General features: G+C 50.3%; 1 protein-coding gene across 3 annotated transcripts in view; it reads left to right on the top strand.

Moving 5' to 3' along the window:
* dgkb (diacylglycerol kinase, beta) overlaps nucleotides 1-23,930 on the top strand; it is a 1,346,936-nt gene that overhangs the window by 484,209 nt on the left and 838,797 nt on the right. For all 3 annotated transcript variants that reach the window (XM_072509150.1, XM_072509148.1, XM_072509149.1), the window contains one exon: nucleotides 16,632-16,751. In XM_072509150.1, coding sequence (XP_072365251.1) covers nucleotides 16,632-16,751 — 120 coding nt within the window. The remainder of the gene's footprint in view (nucleotides 1-16,631; nucleotides 16,752-23,930) is intronic.

The raw sequence follows: 23,930 nt of genomic DNA, 5'->3' as shown, positions 1-23,930 counted from the left end.
AGAGAGTCGCCCGTGTTGTGGTGATCTGCTGTGCCTCCCACAACCTGGCACAGGAGCAGGGCCACATGCTGGAGTAGGAGGAGGAGAGCACGCGACCTCGTCTGAGGAGGAGGGGGAGACAGTCCAGGAGAAGGACGAGTCCAAGGAGGGGCCGGAGGATAGAATTCAGGCATCGGTAAGGGTCCGACACTCCCAGAGGACTAGGGAGGCCCCCATCCACACCAGATTCATATAGGACCAGGCTATGTTTGTCAGCTCAACCCCTCGTACCCATTCCCCTCTTTCCCCCACATCTCCCCTCCCTCCTCAATCCCCAATTCCCCCTATCCCACCCTCCCCCTAATCTCCCCCTCCTCCCTATCCTCCTTGCCCTAACACCCCCACTCTCCCTATCTCACCATCTCCTCCCTGACTACCCTGTTCCACACTCCAAGGATTTGTGTAACATCACTCCAGGGCAGTGTGCCTCTATTAGCACTGTCAGTGGGTCAGTAGACAGGCAGGAGAGTGATGTGCTGTGGGGAAAGCTCTGGTGCTCCTCATTTTCTGCAATAGTGTGAAAACTGTCTTTCTGCTGACAGTGTGCTCTCACCCATCCTCTGAACAAGGTCTGCATCAGGGGCATTTGATCTTGGACTACTGTGTCCCGAGGGGTGGGGAGTGCGGGGAATGGAGGGAAACAGGGGGTGGGGTGCAGGCAGGCCTGCTGTGAAAATTAATGTGACAGAGGCTTTACATATGTCAGGTGTAACATGTTTTAATCGTGAATTATTGACATTTGCATTCCCCCCAGCTACATATTGTGACCCCGCCCCTTCCCCCCGCCCGTTCCCCAGTGCCCACTCAGTGCTCCTCCATCTTCTTGATCTTTCACAGTCTACTGCTATGTCTATGTGCGTCCCAGGATGCACCTCAGTGATGGAGGCTGCCTGTTGCTTTCCGAGCCCTGTGGCCTTCAATGCTCTTGATGGCTGCCCTGGAGGGCCTGGAACCGACTTACCCATGTCACAGGTGTCGCCATGCTACCCAGTTCTGCTTGCTGCCCTTGGGATGCACTGGTGTCGGGAGTTGGGGATTCAGGAGAACTGGAGACCACTGTAGTCTCCTTGATGGAATGCCCAGGGTTGGTCTCCAGTGCTTCCTCCTCCCTGATGTTGCCTTTATAGCCCTGGGGGTCTCCATGGTACAGAGGGGTTGCTCGAGTGAGCGCTGGAGGCCTCTGAGTCATCTGGCTTTGCCAGTCCTTGTGGTTTACCATTGCCCACACCATGGCAACAATACCCTAAACGATGCACCTCTGTGACTGGGCCACACTCTAGGATGCCTCGGCAATGTTCATCTGTGTCTGAGACATGTCCCTCAGGGACTGGGCCATGCTCTGGTGCACCTCAGGAATGTCCATCTGCGTTTGCAACACGTCCCGCAATGACTGGGATGTGATGGTGAGGCCCTCAGCTATGATTGGCACGGACTGAGCCATGCTTAGGACACCACCATTCAAGACGTGGACATTGTGCTCCAGGTTTCCCACTGCGGTCGCTACCCTAGTAGTGTTGGCTTCGGGGCCATGCATAGTTGGCAACACCTGCGACTGAAGCCTTTGGAACTTCTCAAATCAGCTGTGCAGTCGCTGGAATGTACCTGACATCCCTTCCTGAATGTCACGGGTATGTCCTATCATCTGCATCAGCTCTGGAAGAACCTTGTCCAAAGGTTCGGCATTTGGCTGGGACCGAACTATATCCTGGGATCCAGCGGACCTCCGACTGTCTCATTTGGATGTTCCTGCCTCATCAGATGGAGATCCTATGAGACAATGGACATGTAGTCAGTGAGAGGAAAGGATTATTTAGTCTGACATGAACAACTCATTTGAGACAGGTCATCTGGGTGAAGGGACAGTGGATCCTCAATTCGCTGGTACATATTAACCTCGCTGTCGGTGACTGTTCTCTTCTTGGTCAACCCCGTGAATTCCTAGGCCCATTCCTCATCGGAGGTTGTGGTAAACCACTGTGTTCTGATATTTAGAGGTTGTACAGTAGAATCTGCTCTACAGGTTCACCTGTGGCCCCTGCATGCTAGCTCCGCCCAGGAGCCGGGTTATAAATATGCGTGGCCTCCAGCTCGCTGCCATTTCGCCAGCTGCTGTGGGAGGCCACACAGCTGATACTAATAAAGCCTCAGTTTGGATTCAACTTCGTCTCCAATCAAATTGACCGTGCCTCAATTTATTGGTATCAGATTCAGAAGATGGATCTCCGGATTAAACCAGATCGCCTGCAGCTGGATCCACACTCAAGTGACGCCAGAAAGGACTTCCAGCACTGGCTAGCTTGTTTTGAAGCGTAGATCAACGCAGCGCTGACCCCTGTTCCAGAGGCTCAGAATATCCAGATATTGTACTCCAGACTCAGCTCCAAAGTCTTCCCGCTGATACAGGATGCGCCCAATTACGCTGAAGCCATGACTCGATTCAAAGAAAATTATGAACAGAAGACGAACACGCTCTTCGTCAGACACGCGCTCGCAACGCGTACTCAACTATCTGGTGAGTCAATCGAGGACTTCTGGAGGGCCCTGATCCCACTAGTTCGGGACTGTGACTGCCAGGACGTTACAGCTAAGGAGCACTCAGATCTCCTAATGCGGGACGCTTTTGTGAGTGGGATTGGGTCCGATGTTATCAGGCAGCGGCTCCTAGAAGGGGCCATGTGCAACCTCGCAAAGACTAAAACACTAGCGCTCTCCATGACGGTCGCCCTGCACAATGTCCAGTCCTATGCCCCCAACCGCGCAGCCCACTCCTCCTACGCTTCATGGGCCCCACATGCAGCCGCCCCAGCAGGGGCGCTACCCACCCAATACGCCTGCACTACGCGCCAGTCAGCGATCCCCAGGGGGCCCCGATGCTCCTTTTGCGACCAGCAAAAGCACCCCCGCCAACGCTGCCCGGCCCACGCTGCACTTTGTAAGTCCTGCGGGAAGAAGGGCCACTAAGCAGCGGTGTGCCAGGCCCGCTCAGCGGTCGCGGTCGCCCTCACCAGGACCCCAGGACCTCAACTCAATAGCCGCCTCACTACCCGACGATCAACCACGGCTCGCCTCCATGGCAATCGACCAGTCCCGACCACATAACCTGACCAACGCATCCACCAGCGTGAAAGTCAATTGCCATGTGACCTCCTGCCTACTGAACTCCGGGAGCACCGAGAGCTTTGTTACATCCAAATATGGTAAGGCGCTGCTCCCTTAAGGTACACCCTACCAATCAAAAAATCCCCCTGGCCTCCGGATTCCATCGCGTAGCGATCGGGGGTACTGCACGGTCACGCTCACAGTCCAAGGTGTAGAGTTCCACGGCTTTCGCCTCCAGGTCCTCCCTAACCTCTGCGCTGCACTTATCCCTGGCCTGGACTTCCAGTGCAACCTCCAGAGCCTGACCCTTAAATTCGGCGTACACTTACCACCCCTCACTGTGTGCAGCCTCGCGACCCTAAAGGTCGACCCTACTTTCCTCTTTGCCAATCTAACTCCAGATTGGAAATCCGTCGCCACCAGGAGCAGACGGTACAGCGCCCAGGATAAGGCCTTCATCAGGTCCGAGGTCCAGCGGTTGCTTCGGGAAGGCATCATCAAGGCCAGCAACAGCCCCTGGAGAGCTCAAGTGGTAGTGGTTAAATCTGGGGAGAAAAACCGAATGGGCGTGGACTACAGCCAGACCATCAACAGGTACACGCAGCTCAACGCGTACCCCCTCCCACGCATATCTGACATGGTTAACCAGATTGCACAGTACCGGGTCTTCTCAACGATGGACCTGAAATCCACCTACCACCAGCTCCCCATCCATAAATCGGACCGGCCATACACCGGCTTTGAGGCAGACGGCCGGCTATATCACTTCCTTCGGGTCCCCTTCGGCATCACCAACGAGGTTTTGGTCTTCCAAAGGGAGATGGACCGAATGGTCGACCGGTATGGTTTGCGGGCCACGTTTCCGTACCTAGACAATGTGACCATCTGCGGCCATGACCAGCAGGACCACGATGCCAACCTTGCTAAATTTCTCCGAACCGCTATTCTCCTCAACCTCGCGTATAACAAGGAGAAGTGTATGTTCCGCACAAACCGCTTAGCCATCCTCGGCTATGTGGTCCAGAACAGAGTTCTGGGGCCCAATCCCGACCACATGCGCCCCCTCATGGAGTTCCCCCTCCCCCACTGCCCCATGGCCCTCAAACGTTGCCTGGGGTTCTTCTCATATTACGCGCAGTGGGTCCCAAACTATGCAGACAAGGCCCGCCCACTCATACAGTCCACTCACTTCCCCCTGACGGCCGAGGCCCAACAGGCCTTCGCCCAGATCAGAGCTGATATTGCCAAAGCTGGAATGCATGCTGTAGACGAGACATTTCCATTCCAAGTAGAAAGCGACGCATCGGACGTCGCCCTTGCTGCCTCAGTCAGGCAGGCAGGCCCGTGGCATTCTTTTCCCGCACACTCTGTGCCTCTGAAATTTGGCACTCGTCCATCGAAAAAGAAGCCCAGGCTATCGTTGAGGCTGTGCGACATTGGAGGCATTACCTGGCTGGCAAGAGATTTACTCTCCTCACTGACCAACGGTCGGTAGCCTTCATGTTCAAAAACACACAGCGGGGCAAGATCAAAAATGATAAAATCTTGCTGTGGCGGATAGAGCTCTCCACCTATAATTACGAGATTAAGTATCGCCCTGGCAAACTCAATGAGCCCCCAGACGCCTTATCCTGAGGTACATGTGCCAGCGCACAAGTAGACCGACTCCAGACCCTGCACGACAGCCTTTGTCACCCAGGGGGTCATTCGGTTGTACCATTTCATTAAGGCATGAAATTTGCCCTACTCCGTCGAGGAAGTAAGGACAATCACCAGGGACTGCCAGGTCTGTGCGGAGTGCAAGCCGCACTTCTACCGGCCGGACTACGCGCGCCTGGTGAAGGCCTGCCGCCACTTTGAACATATCAGCATGGATTTCAAAGGCCCCCTTCCCTCCTCCGATCGACACACATATTTCCTCAGTGTGATCGATGAATACTCCCGGTTTCCCTTCGCCATCCCATGCCCCGACATGACATCTGCCACCACCATTAAAGCCCTTAATTCTATCTTCACTCTGTTCGGCTTCCCCGCCTACATCCACAGTGACAGGGGATCCTCATTCATGAGTGATGAGCTACGTCAGTTCCTGCTCAGCAGGGGTATCGCCTCCAGCAGAACGACGAGCTACAACCCCTGGGGAAACGGACAGGTAGAAAGGGAGAATGGGACGGTATGGAGGGCCGTCCAGCTGGCGCTGCGGTCCAGGAATCTCCCGGCCTCCCGTTGGCAAGAGGTCCTCCCTGATGCACTACATTCCATTCGCTCACTACTCTGCACTGACACTAACAGTACACCACATGAACGTCTTTTTCCTTCCCCAGGAAGTCCAAAGATGTGCAGGTTAGGTGGATTGGCCATGCTAAATTGCCCTTAGTCCAAAATTGCCTTTAGTCTTGGGTGGGGTTACTGGGTTATGGGGATAGGGTGGGGGGGGGGGGGGGGGGTGGGCTTAGGTAGGGTGCTCTTTCCAAGAGCCGGTGCAGACTCGATGGGCCTAATGGCCTCCTTCTGCACTGTAAATTCTATGAAGTCCATATCCGGAGTATCGCTCCCAACTTGGCTTACAGCTCCGGGAACCGTGCTTCTCCGTAAACATGTGCGGCTCCACAAGGCGGATCCGTTGGTGGAGAGGGTGCACCTACTGCACCCAAACCCACAGAACGCCAATGTGGCGTTCCCCGACGGCCGCCAGGATACCGTCTCCCTCAGGGACCTGGCACTAGCAGGTTCCACCCCCACACCACCCATGTTGCCCCCGGCACCACCCTCCCCTCCCCTGCCGCTCCCATCACCCCCCCTAGGACCGTCCGTCCTCCCCTTGCCCATGCCTGTCGATGAAGAGGATTTTGGCACGCTCCCGGAGTCAACTTCGACCACGACAGCACCAACATCGCCGTCACCCCTTTGCTGATCTCAAAGAACCATCAAGGCACCGGACCGGCTGAACCTCTGACTGGCCTGACGGATGCCAAGAGACATTTGTTTTGCTGCTCTGTAAATATTAAAGTTTCTAATTGTATATAGTTATCCCCCCCCTCCCGCCGGACCCAATTTTAACAGGGGGAGAATGTGGTAAACCACTGTGTTCTGATATTAGAGGTTGTACGTTAGAACTACAGGTTCACCTGTGGCCCCTGCATTCTAGCTCCGCCCCGGAGGCGGGGTATAAATATGCGTGGCCTCCAGCTCACAGCCATTTCGCCAGCTGCTGTGGGAAGCCACACATCTGGTCCTAATAAAGCCTCAGTTTGGATTCAACTTCGTCTTCAGTCAAATTGATCGTGCCTCAGAGGTGAGGACTCGGGACTCTGAGATTCCACCCCCCCACCCTGTCTTGGCCTTTTCCCGTGTATTATATGCTATCTTCTCCTGTGGGGACAAAGAGAGGGCATTGTGAGCCACACACTTGATGGGTTGAGGGATCTGCACCTGGACACAAAGGGATTGTGCTGGTGGGTGCCAAGAGGTGTTGAGAAACAAGCATGAAGATCGGATGTGGGGAGGGTTGGTGGGGTCAGCCAGATCTGTGGTTGGCGGGGGGAGGTTTGGAATTTGAGGGGTGGCAGGAGTTAAGATGTAACTTACACTTCCAGCTTGGTGGAGGTTGTTGGCCTTCTTCCGACATTGGATAGTGGTCCACCTGGTCATGCTGCTCGCACTGACAGCTGCTGCCACTGCCTCCCAGGCACCATTGCTGACCATGCTGCTGTTCCTGAAAATTTAGGACAGAGAAGAAATTCCTGCCGACCTCAGGGATGTCGCATCGCCACCATCTCCAAGAAAAGAGGCAAAACAGACTCTGGAACAACCCAGGAATCTCCCTACTCCCCGAACCCCTCAGGGGAACAGAATGTCCCCTCTCACATCAATGGCGTCGAGACACCTGGCCAGGTCGGCATCGCCAAAGCGAGGAGCAGGTGTGTTGAGGTACCCTCAATAATGACGCTTAGAGATTAAACTGTAAAGAAGGCTTTATTAGACTAATAACTATGCGAGAGCTGAGACGAGTGCTGACTGCTACACAGCCCATGAGGCAGCCCTTTATATATGGCTCACAGATGGGTGGAGCCAGAGGCGGAGTCCCCAGGATTCCCAGCCCGGTCTTAAAGGGGACATCACCTTACATGATGATAAGGCAGTAACCGTTCATCACATGTGTGCACTGCCGTGTTTGTGTGTTGGCTGCGAGTGAGTAGTGAGGGAGCGTTTAAAAGCAGCTCCCCCTTGTTCGCGGCGAGACACTGAGGGGTGAATCTGACGACTCAGACGAGACAGCCAGTAATGGCGAGATTCACATGGGGGCTCATTTCGGCACTAAGTACTATTGAATATGGGCCGCGATCCCGTCAATGTGGCAGTCGGGGAACACCCCGTCTAACGCGCACAAAATGACACTTAGAAATGTTTCCGTTGAATCACAGACAATGTTATGCCTCCCAGAGATGCAGATTGACAGGATACAGGAAGAGATACAACTCAATTCAGCACCTCCACAACACAAACAGGATATGTGAGGATCCCACCTTCCGGCATTTTAATAAAACAAATAATTCATCGCAATCTGTCCAAATAATACAATGCACAGACCACCTCTCCATTTTTACACAAATAGATCAATGGCATGTAATGAGAACAACAAAGAGACCAATTATTTCATCACCAATTAATACAGAAGCAATTAATCATCTCATTAGGCCAGTAAACAAATCAAAAGGGGAGAAAGGCAGTATTATAATGTGGTGCTGGGTGAAGTGTGATCAGAAGATTCATTCTTAGAGGGTTAGGTGGATCTATGTAGTGCAGAGAAGATAAGCTTGCTAGTATTATACAAAGATGGTGAAGCAGAAACCGAGGGAGAAAGGATGGAGGAATATTGAAACCGTGTGGGTAGATGTGATTGAGTCTGTTTAATTTTATCAATGGGCAGGTTAGGCTGAATGGTCTGTTATTGTAACTTCTACTTCACTTCACTTCTCTTTCCTTTTCCTCCCATTTTATTTTATTTCCCTTAGGTCCTTTTCCTGTCATGTTTGCACATGGAGAGGCTGCAAGAGATATTTATTTATTTTTCAACCCTTTCATATTTTCATTTCTGATTGTTGGAGAGGTAAATACTTGAGCCCACATGGAGGGCCAAATTTCCACTTTGGCAGCGTCCGTTGCGCAGAGTCAGGAAAATTCCAGATTTTCCAAACCCAATTCGGGAGAAATATCCCCAGAAAGTTGGATTTTCGCTTGGGGGCAGGGGAGAGGGGGTTGAACTAACTGAAGTCAGGCCTTCTGCCACCAGAAGCAATGTGGAGGAAACTTTTAAATGTGCCACTGCCTCCATCAATTGTGGATATGTGCAATACATCCTGCTCCCGTTCACCTCCCTCTGCAAAAATGGTGGGTGCCCGGTTTCGGGGTGGAACTTCTAGAATTGGGGCTTCAGCTCCATTTTGGCCTTTCTGTCTGTCTAAAAATTTGGCCTGTTGAATTACTGACCACCAAATGAAAGAAGAAGAAAACAAACAATTTCTGCAAACATGGCTGTAGTTTTAATATAATATTTGGGAAATTATCATTATTCACTCGCACGCCCAGTGATATCTCCAGACATGTACATGTACAATTCGTTTTGAAGGACTGTACACTTTAAATAGGGGAGGTCTTGTGGTGCAGTGGGTAGCATCTCCAGCGAAGATATCAAACTCAGAGGATAAAACATCACTGGTCATCTCCATCAGCTGTTCCTGAAAATTTAGGACAGAGAAGAAATTCCTGCCGACCTCAGGGATGTCGCATCGCCACCATCTCCACGAAAAGAGGCAAAACAGACTCTGGAACAACCGAGGAATCTCCCTACTCTATGTGGTGTTGGGTGCTCTGGTGCACAGATGAGCCAACACAGTTGTATGTGGTACAACTCTATTTTATTATAACTCTTATAATACAATTCGTTCTGGATACTCTGCACGTGCTGTCTCCCTGAGTGTGTTTGGTAACAGATGTGTCCTGGTTCTCCTCTGCAGCTAATACTGACCACCGGGGGTCATGTCTGTGCTTTTATATCTTTCTGTCATTGGTTGTGGTGTTGTGTGTTCTGATTTGTCTGTTGGTGTGTCTATCATGATGTGTGTGTTTGAATATCATGACATCCCCCCTTTTTACAAAGATATGTGCCTACGTGGTTATAAATATAATTGTGTCGTGAGTGCATCTAAGAGTGTGTGTGTGTTATGTACAGCGTGTGTATATGACGTAACTATTTACATGGGGCGATGTCGGGTGCGTCACACTAACAAGGTTGTACCATAACAAAACTTGGATGCGAGAGAAAAAAAAACTTGAACATTGGTCTGGTCAGACGATATCTGGAACAATAAACAACAACAGGTTATAATACAGAAGTGTTTGACTTTTTGAACGTATGAACAGCGTTATAAGTCCAGTCTAATGGGTGACCGCCTCAAGAATGGGCTGGTCCTCAAGCCGGTTCAGCTGTGGAGATTTGGGGTCACACTGGTTCACCTTGGACTGTTGGAGGTGATGCTGTTGCCGAAGTCTCTACTTTACCATTTGTTGTACTTCGTGCAGTGCTTGGTTTTTTCATTCGTGCAAATATAACATTCAACATCTTTGTAAGTGGTGCCTTGGCTGTGGTTTGGTTCTGGTGGCGATGGAAGGGGCATGATCCGTGGCATCTCCACAAAGTCATCCTTGGGAACCAGTGGAGGATCCGGCGTGTGCGTACGGTTCAGTTGCGAGCGTGGAAGGCGGCGCAAAGCTCGCTGATTGCGCCTACGCACCAATCCATCCGCCCTGCATGCCAGGAACAAGGTGGAGTCTTTTTCTTTTTATGTTTGTGGTGGACGGCATCTTGTAGCCGATGGGTCGTTGCCATCGAAGTAGCACCATCACTAATATCATGCAAGGCGATGACTGTGCCAGATGTGGAAGTTGGCCGAGACCGTGCACGCTGGTTCCGGCCACCTGCTGTGCCGGAAGGGTGACTCCGCAGAGAAACGTCGAAGCATGTCGCCTTGGAGAGAGAATTGTTGCTCGCATCAACGTCTGGCGATGGCGCGAATTGGTGTGTCCATCTTGGACCGCCGGTGCTGATTGCCACTGCCGACCCAGTGGGACTGCCACGCGATCCATTCCCTGTCGCCGTGGCATCCGCCGTCACCCTGAGCGTGCCATCACCGAGGCCGCGACACCGCCCGTCCGGAGCAAGGTCTGGCGTGCGCAAATCAGAGTCGGCGCTTGGCTGCTCCCCATCTGGAGTCCGGTCTGCCTTCCGTCGATGCCCCCCGTCCGGAGTCCCAACAGGTTCACTGGAGGCAGCCGAGATTCCCTGAAGCTGCACTTCTGGAGTCGGAACATGCAGGAATGCACCAACCAGTGGAGAGGGTCGAGCCATCGAGGGTGGAGGCGGTGCGCTGCCACCGCAGTCGTCAGTGGTCCCACCGTGATCGTCGAGTGCCTCGGTACGCACTAGGCGAGGTCTGTCACCTTGCACCTTTTGCATGGGAAGTGGGATGCTGTCGTCACTCGTCTCACATCCCGTGGATAGATCCTCATTAGCAGCTTGCTGTTCACTAGGGTTGGGTAAATTGTCAGAGTTTTCATCTGGTTGTGCACACCATGTCGGTGGACTGTCATTGTCTTGCCGTTGTCCTTCATTTGGGCTTTTCTTCTTTGGAATTTTAAATCTTCCCCCAGACATTGCAGAACCTTGTTTATTACCCCCAAATTCTCCCATATGTATGGTCTCGAATATAGGATCCAATGTTTCTATCGACATTGTACTATTTTCCAAAGAACATTCCGTTTCACTTTTCTTCTCAGGTACCTCATATGTATCTTTGTCTAATGTACATGCCTTCATGGTCTCTGGGTCTGATTTTGCTGGGACTGGCATGGTCACAGTCTCTCTTTTACTGTTCTCAATTGCCCACATTATACTCCCCATACATAACTGCTTAATCACTGGGGTTAGTGTGGTACAATGGATAATCGGGTCGACCTTATCTGCATCTTCACCATTAGTGGAAAGCACACTTGGTTCACTTGAAACTGCTGTGGGTTTTAAATTCGTTATCTGGCTACTCGATGTCGGTGTCCTCAGGATTCTTGCTCCAATGTTCTGCTCATTTATCAGTGGAGTGTGTATAGGTTCAATGCAATTAATGTTCCCCTCAAGGTTTGAAGAGTCATTACTGACTAACTGCTGGTCTCCGAAGTTGGGATTTTGCGGCGTTGTGTTGAAGGGAGACATTTGTCCCTGCTGTAGATATGATTCGGGTTGTGTTATTTCCATTACCTGAGGATCAATGTCTTGTCCATTTTTTCGATCCGTACTAAAACACTGGCAATTCTCAGTCTGCTCCTTGCAAGTTAAACATTCAATTAATTTCGTTAGCAAATCCTCAGCATCCTTCTGTGGCCGTGCAGCATTATTAATCTCTGTTCGGCTATAATGATCCTGAAGGTCAGCGCATAAACCTTTTTTCTTCAGGCTTGGACGAGGCGATTCCTTTGGCTTGTCTTCAGTTGGGCTTGAACAGTCTTCAGCGCTGTGCCCTTCATTGTAGCATGAGAGACCGTCATGGTCATGCTGCTGTGTAGTGGAGCATAGTAGACTTGCATCGTCTGCCGCTGGTTGGTCAGGAGAGGTTGCTAGACCCTCATGGTCTTGTTCCTGCAAGGACTGCACATTGGAGTCTTGCGTTGCTTCTATCGTGGAGGCTGTCCACGAGCTCTCTGTGGAGGCTTGTGACACTGGAGTCACTTCTTGTTCGTGCAAGGACTGCGCTCGGGAGTCTTGCGTTGCTTCTATCGTGGAGGCTGTCCACGAGCTCTCTGTGGAGGCTTGTGACACTGGAGTCACTTCTTGTTCGTGCAAGGACTGCACTCTGGAGTCTTGCATGTCTTCTTTCATAGAGTCGGGAACGTTGAGCGGGACGTGGACCACGCTCTGTGTGGCAGCAGGGCGCTCTCCGTGTGCTTGCACCGCTCCCTGTCTGTTAATGTCAGGCTGCAGCATCATCCGGTACTGATAAGTTGGAACGTCATATCTGCTGGATTGAAGATCCTCAAATCCGAAAAATGAATCCGCATCTGCGTCGGATTCAATGTGGGGGCCGCCAATGTGCAACACGAAAGGTTCGTCCGAGTCATAGTCGTATAGGACCACGGAGCTATCATTGGGCTCGCGAGGTCCGGAAACACTGTAAAGATCGTCATCGAAGTATTCGAGGTCGGAATCATCGGCTTGTGCGTAGGTAACAGCTTGTCGGAGGGTTCTTCGGAGGTCAAATTCATCTCCTGGGTCAATTTGCGGCACTGTGCTGTCATTCCAGGTGAGGGAAGGTTGTTTTACAGCTTTAACAGATTTTTGTTTTTTTGATTTGGGACGTTTCCCTTTTAAATTGGATTTGGGACGTTTCCCCTTTAAATTGGTGCAGTCTGGGGCCTCTGACATCCTGACGCTCGGTATGTAGCACGTAGGAAGCGACTGCGCATGCTCAAATCGCTGTTCCTTTACCGATGGCCGTTTTCTTGACTGCGCATGCGCAGCATCTCGCGCATGCGCAAACGAAACTTCCGGATCTGCGCACTGCTCGCGCAACTGTGCTAGCGTTATACCTTTAGCAAGATGGCCGCCGACCTCGACCCAGCCCTCTCTCAGGCCCGGGATTTCGGCCTCTGGGAATTCGGGCTCCGGGATCCCAGCCACGAGGTGAGTACTGCAGCTTTTCTTACCTTTATTTGCCGATTGGATTGTGTTTTCTTCGCAGTACTTGGAGAATTTGTCCAGGACTGCCTGGTAATCGTACCTTTGCTGCCTCCTGAAGAACCTGAACCTTGTGAATATTTCTCTTGCCCTTGCACCGGCGATGGTGAGGAGAAATTCAATTTTTTCGCTATCATCCAGGTCTTGGAGTTCAGCTGCCACCAGGAACAATTCGAACCATTGCCGGAATCGCCGCCAGTTTTCGCGGAGATCGCCGTAGCACTGGAGCGGCTGCGGAACCGGGAGCTCTATCATTTTGCCTGGGCACTGCTGGTTGTCTCTGTACACTGAGGTATGCCGGCAGGTATCGATCCACTCCTGTACCATGTGGTGTTGGGTGCTCTGGTGCACAGATGAGCCAACACAGTTGTATGTGGTACAACTCTATTTTATTATAACTCTTATAATACAGTTCGTTCTGGATACTCTGCACGTGCTGTCTCCCTGAGTGTGTTTGGTAACAGATGTGTCCTGGTTCTCCTCTGCAGCTAATACTGACCACCGGGGGTCATGTCTGTGCTTTTATATCTTTCTGTCATTGGTTGTGGTGTTGTGTGTTCTGATTTGTCTGTTGGTGTGTCTATCATGATGTGTGTGTTTGAATATCATGACACTCTCCATTGCCAGGAAGATCATCGCCCGAATCTTCATTAGCCACTTCCTCCCAGTCTCTGAAGAAATCCTTCCGGAAAGCCAGTGTGGCTTCCGACCAAACCGTGGAACAGTTTTCACTGCTCAGCAACTTCAAGAGAAATGCCAAGAGCAATATCAACCACTCTACATGACCTTCACCGGGCAGCATGGTAGCATGGTGGTTAGCACAATTGCTTCACAGCTCCAGGGTCCCAGTTTCGATTCCCGGCTTGGTTTACTGTCTGTGCGGAGTCTGCACGTTCTCACCGTGTGTGCGTGGGTTTCCTTTGGATGCTCCGATTTCCTCCCACAGTCCAAAGATGTGCAGGTTAGGTGGATTGGCCTTGCTAAATTGCCCTTAGTGTCCAAAATTTCCCTTAGTGTTGGGTGCGGTTACTGGGTTATGGAGATAGGGTGGAGGTGTGTGCTTGGGTAGGGTGCTCTTTCAAAGAGCCGGTGCAGACTCGATGGGCCGTATGGCCTCGTTCTGCACTGTAAATTCTATGATTCACCAATCTGACAAAGACTTTTGACTCAGTCAATCGGGATGTGCTATGGAAGACCCTGTCAAAGGCCAGCTGTCCAGAGAAATGCATCAACATCCTCTGACTCCTTCATGACACGAAGTTGGTGACAATCCTCACCAATGGAAATAAGACAGAGACCTTTGAAGTTAAGATTGGAGTCAAGCAGGGATGTGCTATTTCTACATCTTCATCGCCACCACTCTTCACCTTGTCAAAAACAAGCTTCCCAGTGAAATGGACATCATCCACACAATGGATGGAAAACCTTTCAAACCAACCGGTTGAAATCCAAGAAGAAAACAACACTGACATCACTCGTGGAACTTCAGTATGCAGGTGACATCGCCATCTCCACTCTCGCAGAAGAGAATCTCCAAGCCATGCTTGACACCTGCACGGAGGCATACCAAAGAATTGGTCTCAGCCTCAACCTCAACCTCAAGAAGACTCAAGTCCTTTATCAACCCTCCCCAGGGCAAGATCCGGTCTCTCCCTCCATCAAGCTCAACGGAGAAGCACTATCAAACGTGAAACATTTCTATTACCTGAGAACCAACTCATCTAAGGCTGACATTAATCCGGAGATCCAACATCGTATCCAATCTGCGAGTGTCTCCTTCGGATGCCTGAGGTCAAGAGTCATAGAATTTACAGTGCAGAAGGAGGCCATTTGGCCCATCGAGTCTGCACCGGCTCTTGGAAAGAGCACTCTACCCAAGCCCACACCTCCACCCTATCCCCATAACCCAGTAACCCCACCCAACACTAAGGGCAATTTTAGACACTAAGGGCAATTTAACATTGCCAATCCACCTAACCTGCACATCTTTGGACTGTGGGAGGAAACCGGAGCACCCGGAGGAAACCCACGCACACACGGGGAGAATGTGCAGACTCCGCACAGACAGTGACCCACGCCGGGAATCGAACCTGGGACCCTGGAGCTGTGAAGCAATTGTGCTAACCACCATGCTACCGTGCCAACAGTGACAATCGTGCTGACAACAGGATCCTCGTGTACAAGGCTGTCGTCCTCCCATCTCTTCTATATGGCTCAGAAACCTGGAATACGTACAGACGCCATCTCAAGGCCCTGGGGAGGTACAAAAACGCTGTATGAGACAGATTTTCCGCATCAGCCTAGAGGACAGGTGTACTAATAGTATCCTTGAAGGAACCAAGAGCATTAGAATTGAGGCCATGATCATCCAAAGTCAACTCTGCTGGGCCGGTCATGGGCTTAGGATGTCAGGGCCCTGACTGCCAAAGCAAATCTTCTTCGCCCAGTTCAAGGAAGGCTTCCAAAGCAGAGGAGGGCAAAGGAAGCGTTCCAAAGACATCCTGAAAACTTATGTTAAGAAATGCAACAGTAACATCAATGCCTGGGAGGCCCTTGCTCAGCAGAGACCTACTTGGAGGAACCACCTGATTGAAGGGACACAATTCTTCGATAACACCCAACAGCAAGAGAAGGCCTAGAAAAGGAGTCTGAAAAAGAAATACCAGCCATCTGGAGTCTAAGGACCAACTCCAGCTCCCAGAAATGCTTGACAAGTGTGCAGTCGAAGTTGCTTCTTGAAGATCAGGTTCATCAGCCACGCAAGGACCCACAGAACACGTGACCAGTAACACGGAGTTTCTTAGGTGGACCATCATGCTCCTTAGTGTGAGACATCCCTGCCTCCAAGCCAGAAGTTCCAGGTACGAGTTTCACCCCAGGACTGGATAGCCAAGGGAGGTACATTCATAACCCAGCCTGATTCAGTATCAACCTGCAAAATCCTTCCAACACATGCAATTGCCTGGCAGCAAGAGCAGGTGAGACTCCTGATCAGCAATGCTGAAGTGGTAAGGTGTAAGCCTCTGGCACCAGGTCAGCGGCCTGTTCCAGGAAGAATCTTTATGGATGCAGATGAAAGCCTGCCTTGTGCACCATTCGGTGTGGGAAGAAAAACAAACATCACTTTAAATATTGAACAGTAAGCATGTGGGTCAAAATCCATATATTGGGGGCGCAATTTAACCGGAAAAAATCGATGTACAGATCCACAGAGACACACCCAGCTATTCAATTGCATGTTGCCATTTTTTTCGTGATCGGGTCGTTTCTCTCCGTCGAGGCTGCACTTTGAGTAATTTTCTGTTGGCGAGCCGAGCACGAAAGGCTCCTCGCAGATCGGGGCGCCATTTTCTATGGCTGCCCGATCTCCCCACACCCCCACCAGTTTCAGTCACCATGGTGTTGCCACTCTGGCACCCTGGCAGTGTCCCTGACAGCCTGGTTGTGCTACATGGGCATCCTGGCAGTGTCCCTGACAGCCTGGCTATGCTACCTGGGCACCCTGGCAGTGCCAGGCTGATCCTGCCAGGGTTTTCGGCTGGCACTGCCAGGGTGTCAGGTTGGCAGTGCCATGGTGCCTGGGTGCAAGTGGGAGAGCATTGTGAATTCTCGTCCAGACCAAATTTAAACTTTGGGCTTAATACTCACTGTAATGTAAATTTAGCTGTGTACAAGGTTAACTGAAGTCTTTGATTCTCCTTTTTGATAGATCCTCCAGGAGATGATGGATGAGATAGATTATGACCATGATGGTACAGTGTCCCTGGAAGAATGGATTCAGGGAGGAATGACAACAATCCCGCTCCTTGTCCTCTTGGGTCTGGAAACGGTGAGTTTTAAAATAGCTTCAAAAATCCTTTGGTCCTGAGGTCTGTATTCTTTAGGAAAATTTATACCTAATCTGGAACTTTAATTCCCCTCCTCCCCTCTATCGAAGTCACTGACTTTATGCAGTTCAACTGGTGATGGTACCTCACCAGTGAGGTCATTATTTGTGGATGAGCCTTTATAGTGAATGTTAACAGGCTTATTAACCATGTAGGCACTATCGCTAAATGGACACTGTTCTCACTCTGAGATCTACACACACAAGGACCATCTGAGTTTTGCCATTTGCCAACCAGGGGGTACTGAGGTCACCTGTTGTCCTGCAATCGTTGCTTATCTCACTGAGATCACCAAACATGTACATTTTTGTCTCACCTATTTGCTGACTGAACCCACTTTGCTATTATGAAAACTGTTGACATTCCCTATTTTTCAGCCTATTTGTGTTCCTCGAGATGGGAAATGTCAGGTCGGATCAATTGAGCACTTTTCTTTTCTTTTGCATTCAGTGTTAAACAGCCATAAATTGGGTTACCGTTGATAAATGCAGATTCAGCGCTTTTTTTCTTCCCTGTCCAACAATGTCCTATATTGACAACCTCAGAATAGCCTCTCTCAGTCTTATGTGATACAAAAGCTGAATTTCAGAATGGCTCTAACCAGAAATCATCCCTTTATTTTATTTATATTTTCTTTCTTTTTCCACCACCTTTCCCCGTGTGTGTGTGTGTATGTGTGTACGTATGTAGTATGTAGAAAGTGTGATGAGTTAGGAAGGGGAGGTTGGGAAAGGTGTATTAGAGCATTATATTTTCTGTTCATGTAGTTATAATACTGTACATAATAAAAGGTTATTTGTGTTAAAGTTACAAAGCTGGTGACTCTAGTTTATTGGGCTCAGCCAAGGACTCTGGGAATTTTAAATAAAATCTTATTTCACCAGTGTTATGACTCCAGGTCAAGGGGCTGGAATTGACCGTGCACTAGCCCAGGGTGTCGTGACATTAGTCTCCAGAAATCTACTGATTTCTGTTTTGAACATGAGCAATGATTGAGCTTCTTCAGCCAACTTGGGTCGAGAATTACAAAGTTTCTACGTGCCTCCTCATCTCAGCTGTAGGTGGCCTACTCCATATTCAGAGGTATCTTAGACTCAGCAGCCAGGGGAAACATCTGGGGCGAAATTCTCCGACCCCCCGCCGGGACGGAGAATCGCCGGGGGCTGGCGTGAATCCCTTCCCCGCCGGTTGCCGAAGTCTCCGGCACCGGAGATTCGGCGGGGGCGGGAATCGCGGCGCGCCGGTTGGCGGGCCCACCCGCTCGATTCTCCAGCCCGGATGGGCCGAAGTCCCGCCGCTAAGATGCCTGTCCCGCCGGCGTAAATTAAACCACCTACCTTACCGGCGGGACAAGGCGGCGCGGGTGGGCTCCGGGGTCCTGGGGGGGGCGCGGGGCGATCTGGCCCTGGGGGGTGCCCCCACGATGGCCTGGCCCGCAATCGGGGCCCACCAATCCGCGGGCAGGCCTGTGCCGTGGGGGCACTCTTTCCCTTCCGCCTCCGCCACGGTCTCCACCATGGGGGAGGCAGAAGAGACTCCCTCCAATGCGCATGCGCGGGAATGCCGCTGACGCTCCCGCGCATGCGCCGCCCGGAGATGTCATTTCCGCGCCAGCTGGCGGGGCACCAAAGGCCAGCTGGCGGGGCGGAAATTCGTCCGGCGCCGACCTAGCCCCATAAGGTTGGGGCTCGGCCCCCAAAGATGCGGAGGATTCCGCATCTTTGGGGCAGCGCGATGCCCGTCTGATTTGTGCCGTTTTGGGCGCCAGTCGGTGGACATTGCGCCGTTTCCGGAGAATTTCGCCCCTGATCTACATCCACCCTGACACACCCTGTGAGGTCAACCCTCATTCTTTGAAACTCCGGGGAATATAGACCCAGGCTAAACTTCTCCAGTTGTCGCAATTCACTTTTTCCAGCAGCGCACCCCCGCCAGCAGGTTTCCCAGCAGCGTGGGATGGTTACAATGGGAAATCCCGATGACACGTAGCGGGGTTATAGAATCCCGCTGCCAGCAAACGGTACCCCGTTGAGAAACCCACGGTGGCGGATCGGAGAATCACGTCCCTGGGCGGGATTCTCCTTTCTGGGGACTAAGTCCCCATGCCGGTGGGAAAACCGGCGCCAACCACTCTGGCGTCAACAGCCCCCGAAAGTGAGGAATTCTCCGAACTTTCGGCGGCTAGGTGGACGCCAGAGAGGTTGGCGCCGCTCCAGCCGACGCCGAAGGGCCGGCACATGTTCCCGAATGCGCGGAACAGCCGACGTGATCTCGCACATGCGCGGATTGGCCGACGTATTTCCGCGTATGCGCAGGGGTTCTCTTTTCCGTGCTGACCCCAGGGCAATATGATGGAGCCCTACAGGGGCCCGGCGCGGAGGAAAGAAGTCCCCCCATGGAACAAGCCCGCCCGCAGATCGGTAGGACCCGATCGGTAGGCCAAGAGACCCTGGGGGCCCCCCCAGGATCGGATCCCCCTGTGCCCCCCCCCGAGGACCGCCCCCGCACACTTACCTGTCAGGTCCCGCCGTGCGTGAGGTGAGTAATTCAGGGCAGCAGGACTCACCAAAACTGGACGGCTACTCGGCCCATCGGGGCCTGGAGAATCGCCGGGGGGCCCGCTGTCAACGGCCCCTGACCGGCGTGGTGGGAATCCCGCCGGCGGCGGAAAAACACGTCAGAGAATAGGGCAGCCGGCAGCGGGGTGGGATTGCCCCCCCCGCCCCCCCCCCCCCAGGGATTCTCCGACCCGGTGGGGGTCAGAGAATCCCGGCCCTTATGATTTAAACATTTTACTTCACACCTGACCCAAACCCTTCCATTCTCAGCTTTACATTCTCTAAATATTTCAACTAACTGAACAAAGATTAAACAAGCAAATTGTTATCAAAAAGAACTAGCCCATAGAGTCCCAACTATTTATATTAACATTGCTGTTAATGCGATTTAGCCCTTTTATGAAGTGGATGGTAAAACCAAATAAGGAATAAACATATTTACAGAGGCCCAGGAAATCCCACCGAACAAATATATGTCTTCAATGTTGATTGTCAACAGCTGCACATAAAATCTCATCACTAAGCACTTCAACGAGGTACAAAAAGCACATTGAAACTGCTCAAAGACCTGACTTTAGCTGAAATCCCCAGTTTTTAATTTGGTAAATATAGGCTAACTACTTATTGAACTGACTGAATTATGAAACAAGATTAATCTTGCAAGTGGTGCTTTTGCAATTTGACTTAATTCTATGCTGAGCACTATTTGTTTGATTGTAGATGGTTGCCCATGCTATGACTATATTAACAAGTAGTATGATTGTACTGGTCCTTCAGCACTGACGAGCAATGTCATAGAGTTGTAAGGCATGGACTCTCACCTGCGCTTCCAAACACATCGACTTCTCACTCATGAGATTGATGTGTTCTCATATCAAACTGGGCATTTCCCAAAAATCAGGTTGAAAAATCAGAGAGAAAGGCACTCCAGTTTAGGTCACTTCAGTTTAGCTCCCATCACAAGTAAATTTGTTATCTGTGCTTTAACATGGGAAAAATGAAGTTGGCAAATGATACAGCAATGAACAATTATTGGTTTGGTGTTCTGAAGCACAAAGTTTAGTGCTTGTACCATTTGTTTTTTGTAGAAATGTGTTGTGAACTGTTTTAATAATCAGAGTATCCTAGCTTGGTCCCCGTACGTTGGTACTGAGGGGAGGGTACTCTGTTACTCCAACACAAAATTAGTGTTTGTACTGTTTGGCCTTGTATATATTTTGTTTTAACTGTTTTAATAAAAATATATAGTTTGGTGTATTCACATTGATTCTAAATTAAAATAATATGATTACGGGAACTTTTGTCATATTGTTAGCTGATGGCAGTATGTGTGATGATTTAATCAAATTAATTAGAATTTAACCAACCAGATTTAATCTCTCAGTCCTCCAGGTCTGCATCCCACCCAAGGGAAATACCAACAATTGTATCCATGTTGTCTTCTGCCACCATACATAATAAGCAGCAAAAGCATTAGAAGCTGTGATAGTTGTTGAAGCCTGTGCTTCTGTTCTCACGGGTGGAAGATTAATCAATGCCAGCAGCTGAATATGAGAGGGAGAAAACATAGTGAGTGGAAGTGAGGGATTGGAAAAAAAAATTAAGTCACACCTAAGGCCTCTGTTTATTAGTGCTCTGTGTGACTTTGTTTCAATGTACTTGATGTATAAATACTAGAGAGAGTGCAAATACATGACTGAAATTTTGATAGCCTAATTGAAGCTAAGTTAAGACTTCAGTTAAGATTTGAATTTTTCTGCGATGTAATGGACTTCTCCCTTTGGTCAGTTATTCAATGCAATGTTACACCACGCTACCGAATGGCCATTCATGTAGATTGTGGGCCTCAGCGGGAAAGCGCGGCCAAGGCAACACTTAGTCCCGTTTCCTGCACTGTGGCGCTTCGCTCGCCAGAACTCCTCAGTGCAGGGAGAGATTAAATGGCGTCCTGAACTCTCAATTCCCCTTTATGACCCCCAAATCCGAATCGATAAGGCGATCCTCAGGCTCACCCTGGCAGTGCCAGAGTGACAGTCTGACCAGAGGGTAAGCACCTGGGGGTCTCTGATCCCCTGGGATACCTCCATGAGTGCCATTCCGTTGTGGAGACCAACACTCGCCCGAGATCTCCAAGGCGAGGGGATTAGATTCCACGCCTTGGGTAGATCATGGGAGTGCATATTGGAGTGAAACTAGCTGTCTCACTCTAGAATGCAAATTTGCTAAAAAGTGATCCCACCCACATGAGGTGTGGTGAGCCGGGTAGATCCCAGAAGAGGGACCACCCGGCATCTACCGGTCACATTGCACGATGCTGTGCTATCTTCGGGAGTAACACTGCCAGTAGATTTCACCCAGAATCTCTCAAATTAACTCCTGGAACTTAGTGTAATGATGGGTTTTCGCTGACATTTTCTCAGGATGTTAGAATACCAACTTTGGTCTATGCAAAATACTTACTTAAATTTGAACTCTGATATTATAGGACAGCTACTGGAGATAGTGGTCAGGAATCTTTGCCCTTTCCATGGTGAGTTTCTTGACAGCAGCAGGCGACCCGCCGTTGGCCGGTGGTGGGATTGTCTGGTCCCGCCGCTATCAATAGTATTTCCCATTGATCCCACCCCATGTCATTGGGAAAACCATCGTGGGATGTGTGGCGTCGATGTGAAGAGCCACAAGATCTCGTCCAGTGTGTTTTAAAATTAAGCTTGCAATAGTATTGGCAGAATCATGATACAAACATTAGAATACGTTGGCTGGGATTCTTCGTTCTGGAGACTAAATGCCCCCACCAGCGGAGAGTCAGGACTAGGAGTGGGGCCTAGGTGCGAGTCACTCTCCTTAACCATGCAAATATATGCACGGAGGGAGATCAGCAGATTCCGTCAAAATTCCATTATCGGGTCGCCATTTTGAGCGGGTGGCTCGTTCTGAGATCAGGGAGCGCCCGCACCCCTAATGCAAATCCTGCCCCCCATTTCTGGTAGGTAGAGGCATCCTCCCACCCATCATAAGAATAATGAATGACCCCCCCCCCCACAGCATGCCACATGAGGGTGACCCGCCCCCCCCCCCCGCTCCACCGAACCCTCACAGCTCCCCCATTAGTCACCCACATCAGTCACTCCCATCAGTCACCCTCATCAGATCTCCCCCCTATCAGATCCCCGATCAGAGACCCCCATTAGAGACCCGCATCAGAGAGCCCCATCGGAGAGCCCCATCAGCTACCCCTGCCTGAAAGCTGAAGAGCAGTCCAGACAATACAGTGAAAAGTCATTGCATCTTCAGTTGCTGCCTCAGACAAAGGATTTTAAAATAGCAGCTGTTAAAGTGTCAGAGCCTTCCTGGAAAGCCAAGTACACGTCAAATCCCCTGACAGCCTTTGAAATGCAAAGCTCTCATTTAATTTCACACAGTAATACATTTCACTAGCCAGTGATTGGCAATTTTATTAGTTTAGAGACAGGTGCTTGGTGAATTGTTTATCTTTCGTTCCCTTCACACTTAAAGTCATCTCCATTACCCTTCTTTGATGTTCACCACAATGTTTATAAACACTCACAATGGGTTTTGCGCCGGGCACCATTCAGGGGATGCTCCATTCTCCGCCCAATCAGGAATTCCGATCGTGGCATTGAGCAATGGAGAATCCAGCCATTTTCTATGCCAACAGTTGCCCTTGGATGAAGAAAAGTCAAACTTAATCTCGTTATTGTAAAATGTGCTTTGTGCTACCATCACATGTTCTGTGGGCTCATGGCTGGCTACTGGTAAGCATGACTTCCCTCCCCTTTGGTATTCTTATTCTGGTACTTGCTTTAAACGAGATTATTAACACTAGATATAAATAGGGTAGGTACGTCTCTCCTGTTTTCAGTGTGTTCCATCCTCTTGAGAGTCTAGCACATGACTGCTGATGTCACTAATGCATCATCATCTACATCACACGTTAGCATAGCTGTTCTATTAACCCATTGCACTACACCTCCCCCCATGTATTCCATCAACAATATGAAACTGTGTTTAAATGTTTATATTGCATTTCTGTAACCCTCTTTAACTGCTACAGATTCTACCCAATTTCTACTCCGACTCTTCTCACTTCCCAAGCCACTTATGAGGGATTCAGTCATCCACAGTGTTCTTGACCCTCAGTCTTGGCGATATACAGGTGTTCTTCTTTTCCTTGAAAGACATCATCATAACTGGTAATCATAGTATAGACTTCAGGACTGCTGAATTGTAACAACCGTAGATCCTTTTAATGAAAAACTAATGTAAGTCAGTAAACTGAAGGACACCAAACCTTGGGGTCTCTTGAACCAGAAGCAAAGGAACTAGGACACTCTGAGGAATCTTTTGCTTCCACAAAGCACATTCAGGAAAGGCCTGAGAAGATAACTAATATTCAGTGAATACTTTACAACCATTTATGACTGAGATAAGGGAAAATCTCTTCATTCAATGCGTAGTGAACCTATGGAATTCTCTACTACAGGAGACTGGGAAGGACAAGTCACTGAATGTATTGAAGAAAGATAGATTTATTTTTATTTT

This window comes from Scyliorhinus torazame, chromosome 6 (genome assembly GCF_047496885.1).
Source record: "Scyliorhinus torazame isolate Kashiwa2021f chromosome 6, sScyTor2.1, whole genome shotgun sequence".
NCBI lineage: Eukaryota > Metazoa > Chordata > Chondrichthyes > Carcharhiniformes > Scyliorhinidae > Scyliorhinus > Scyliorhinus torazame.
Note: the sequence above shows the minus strand (reverse complement) of the source record. Positions and strands in the feature narration are given on the sequence as shown.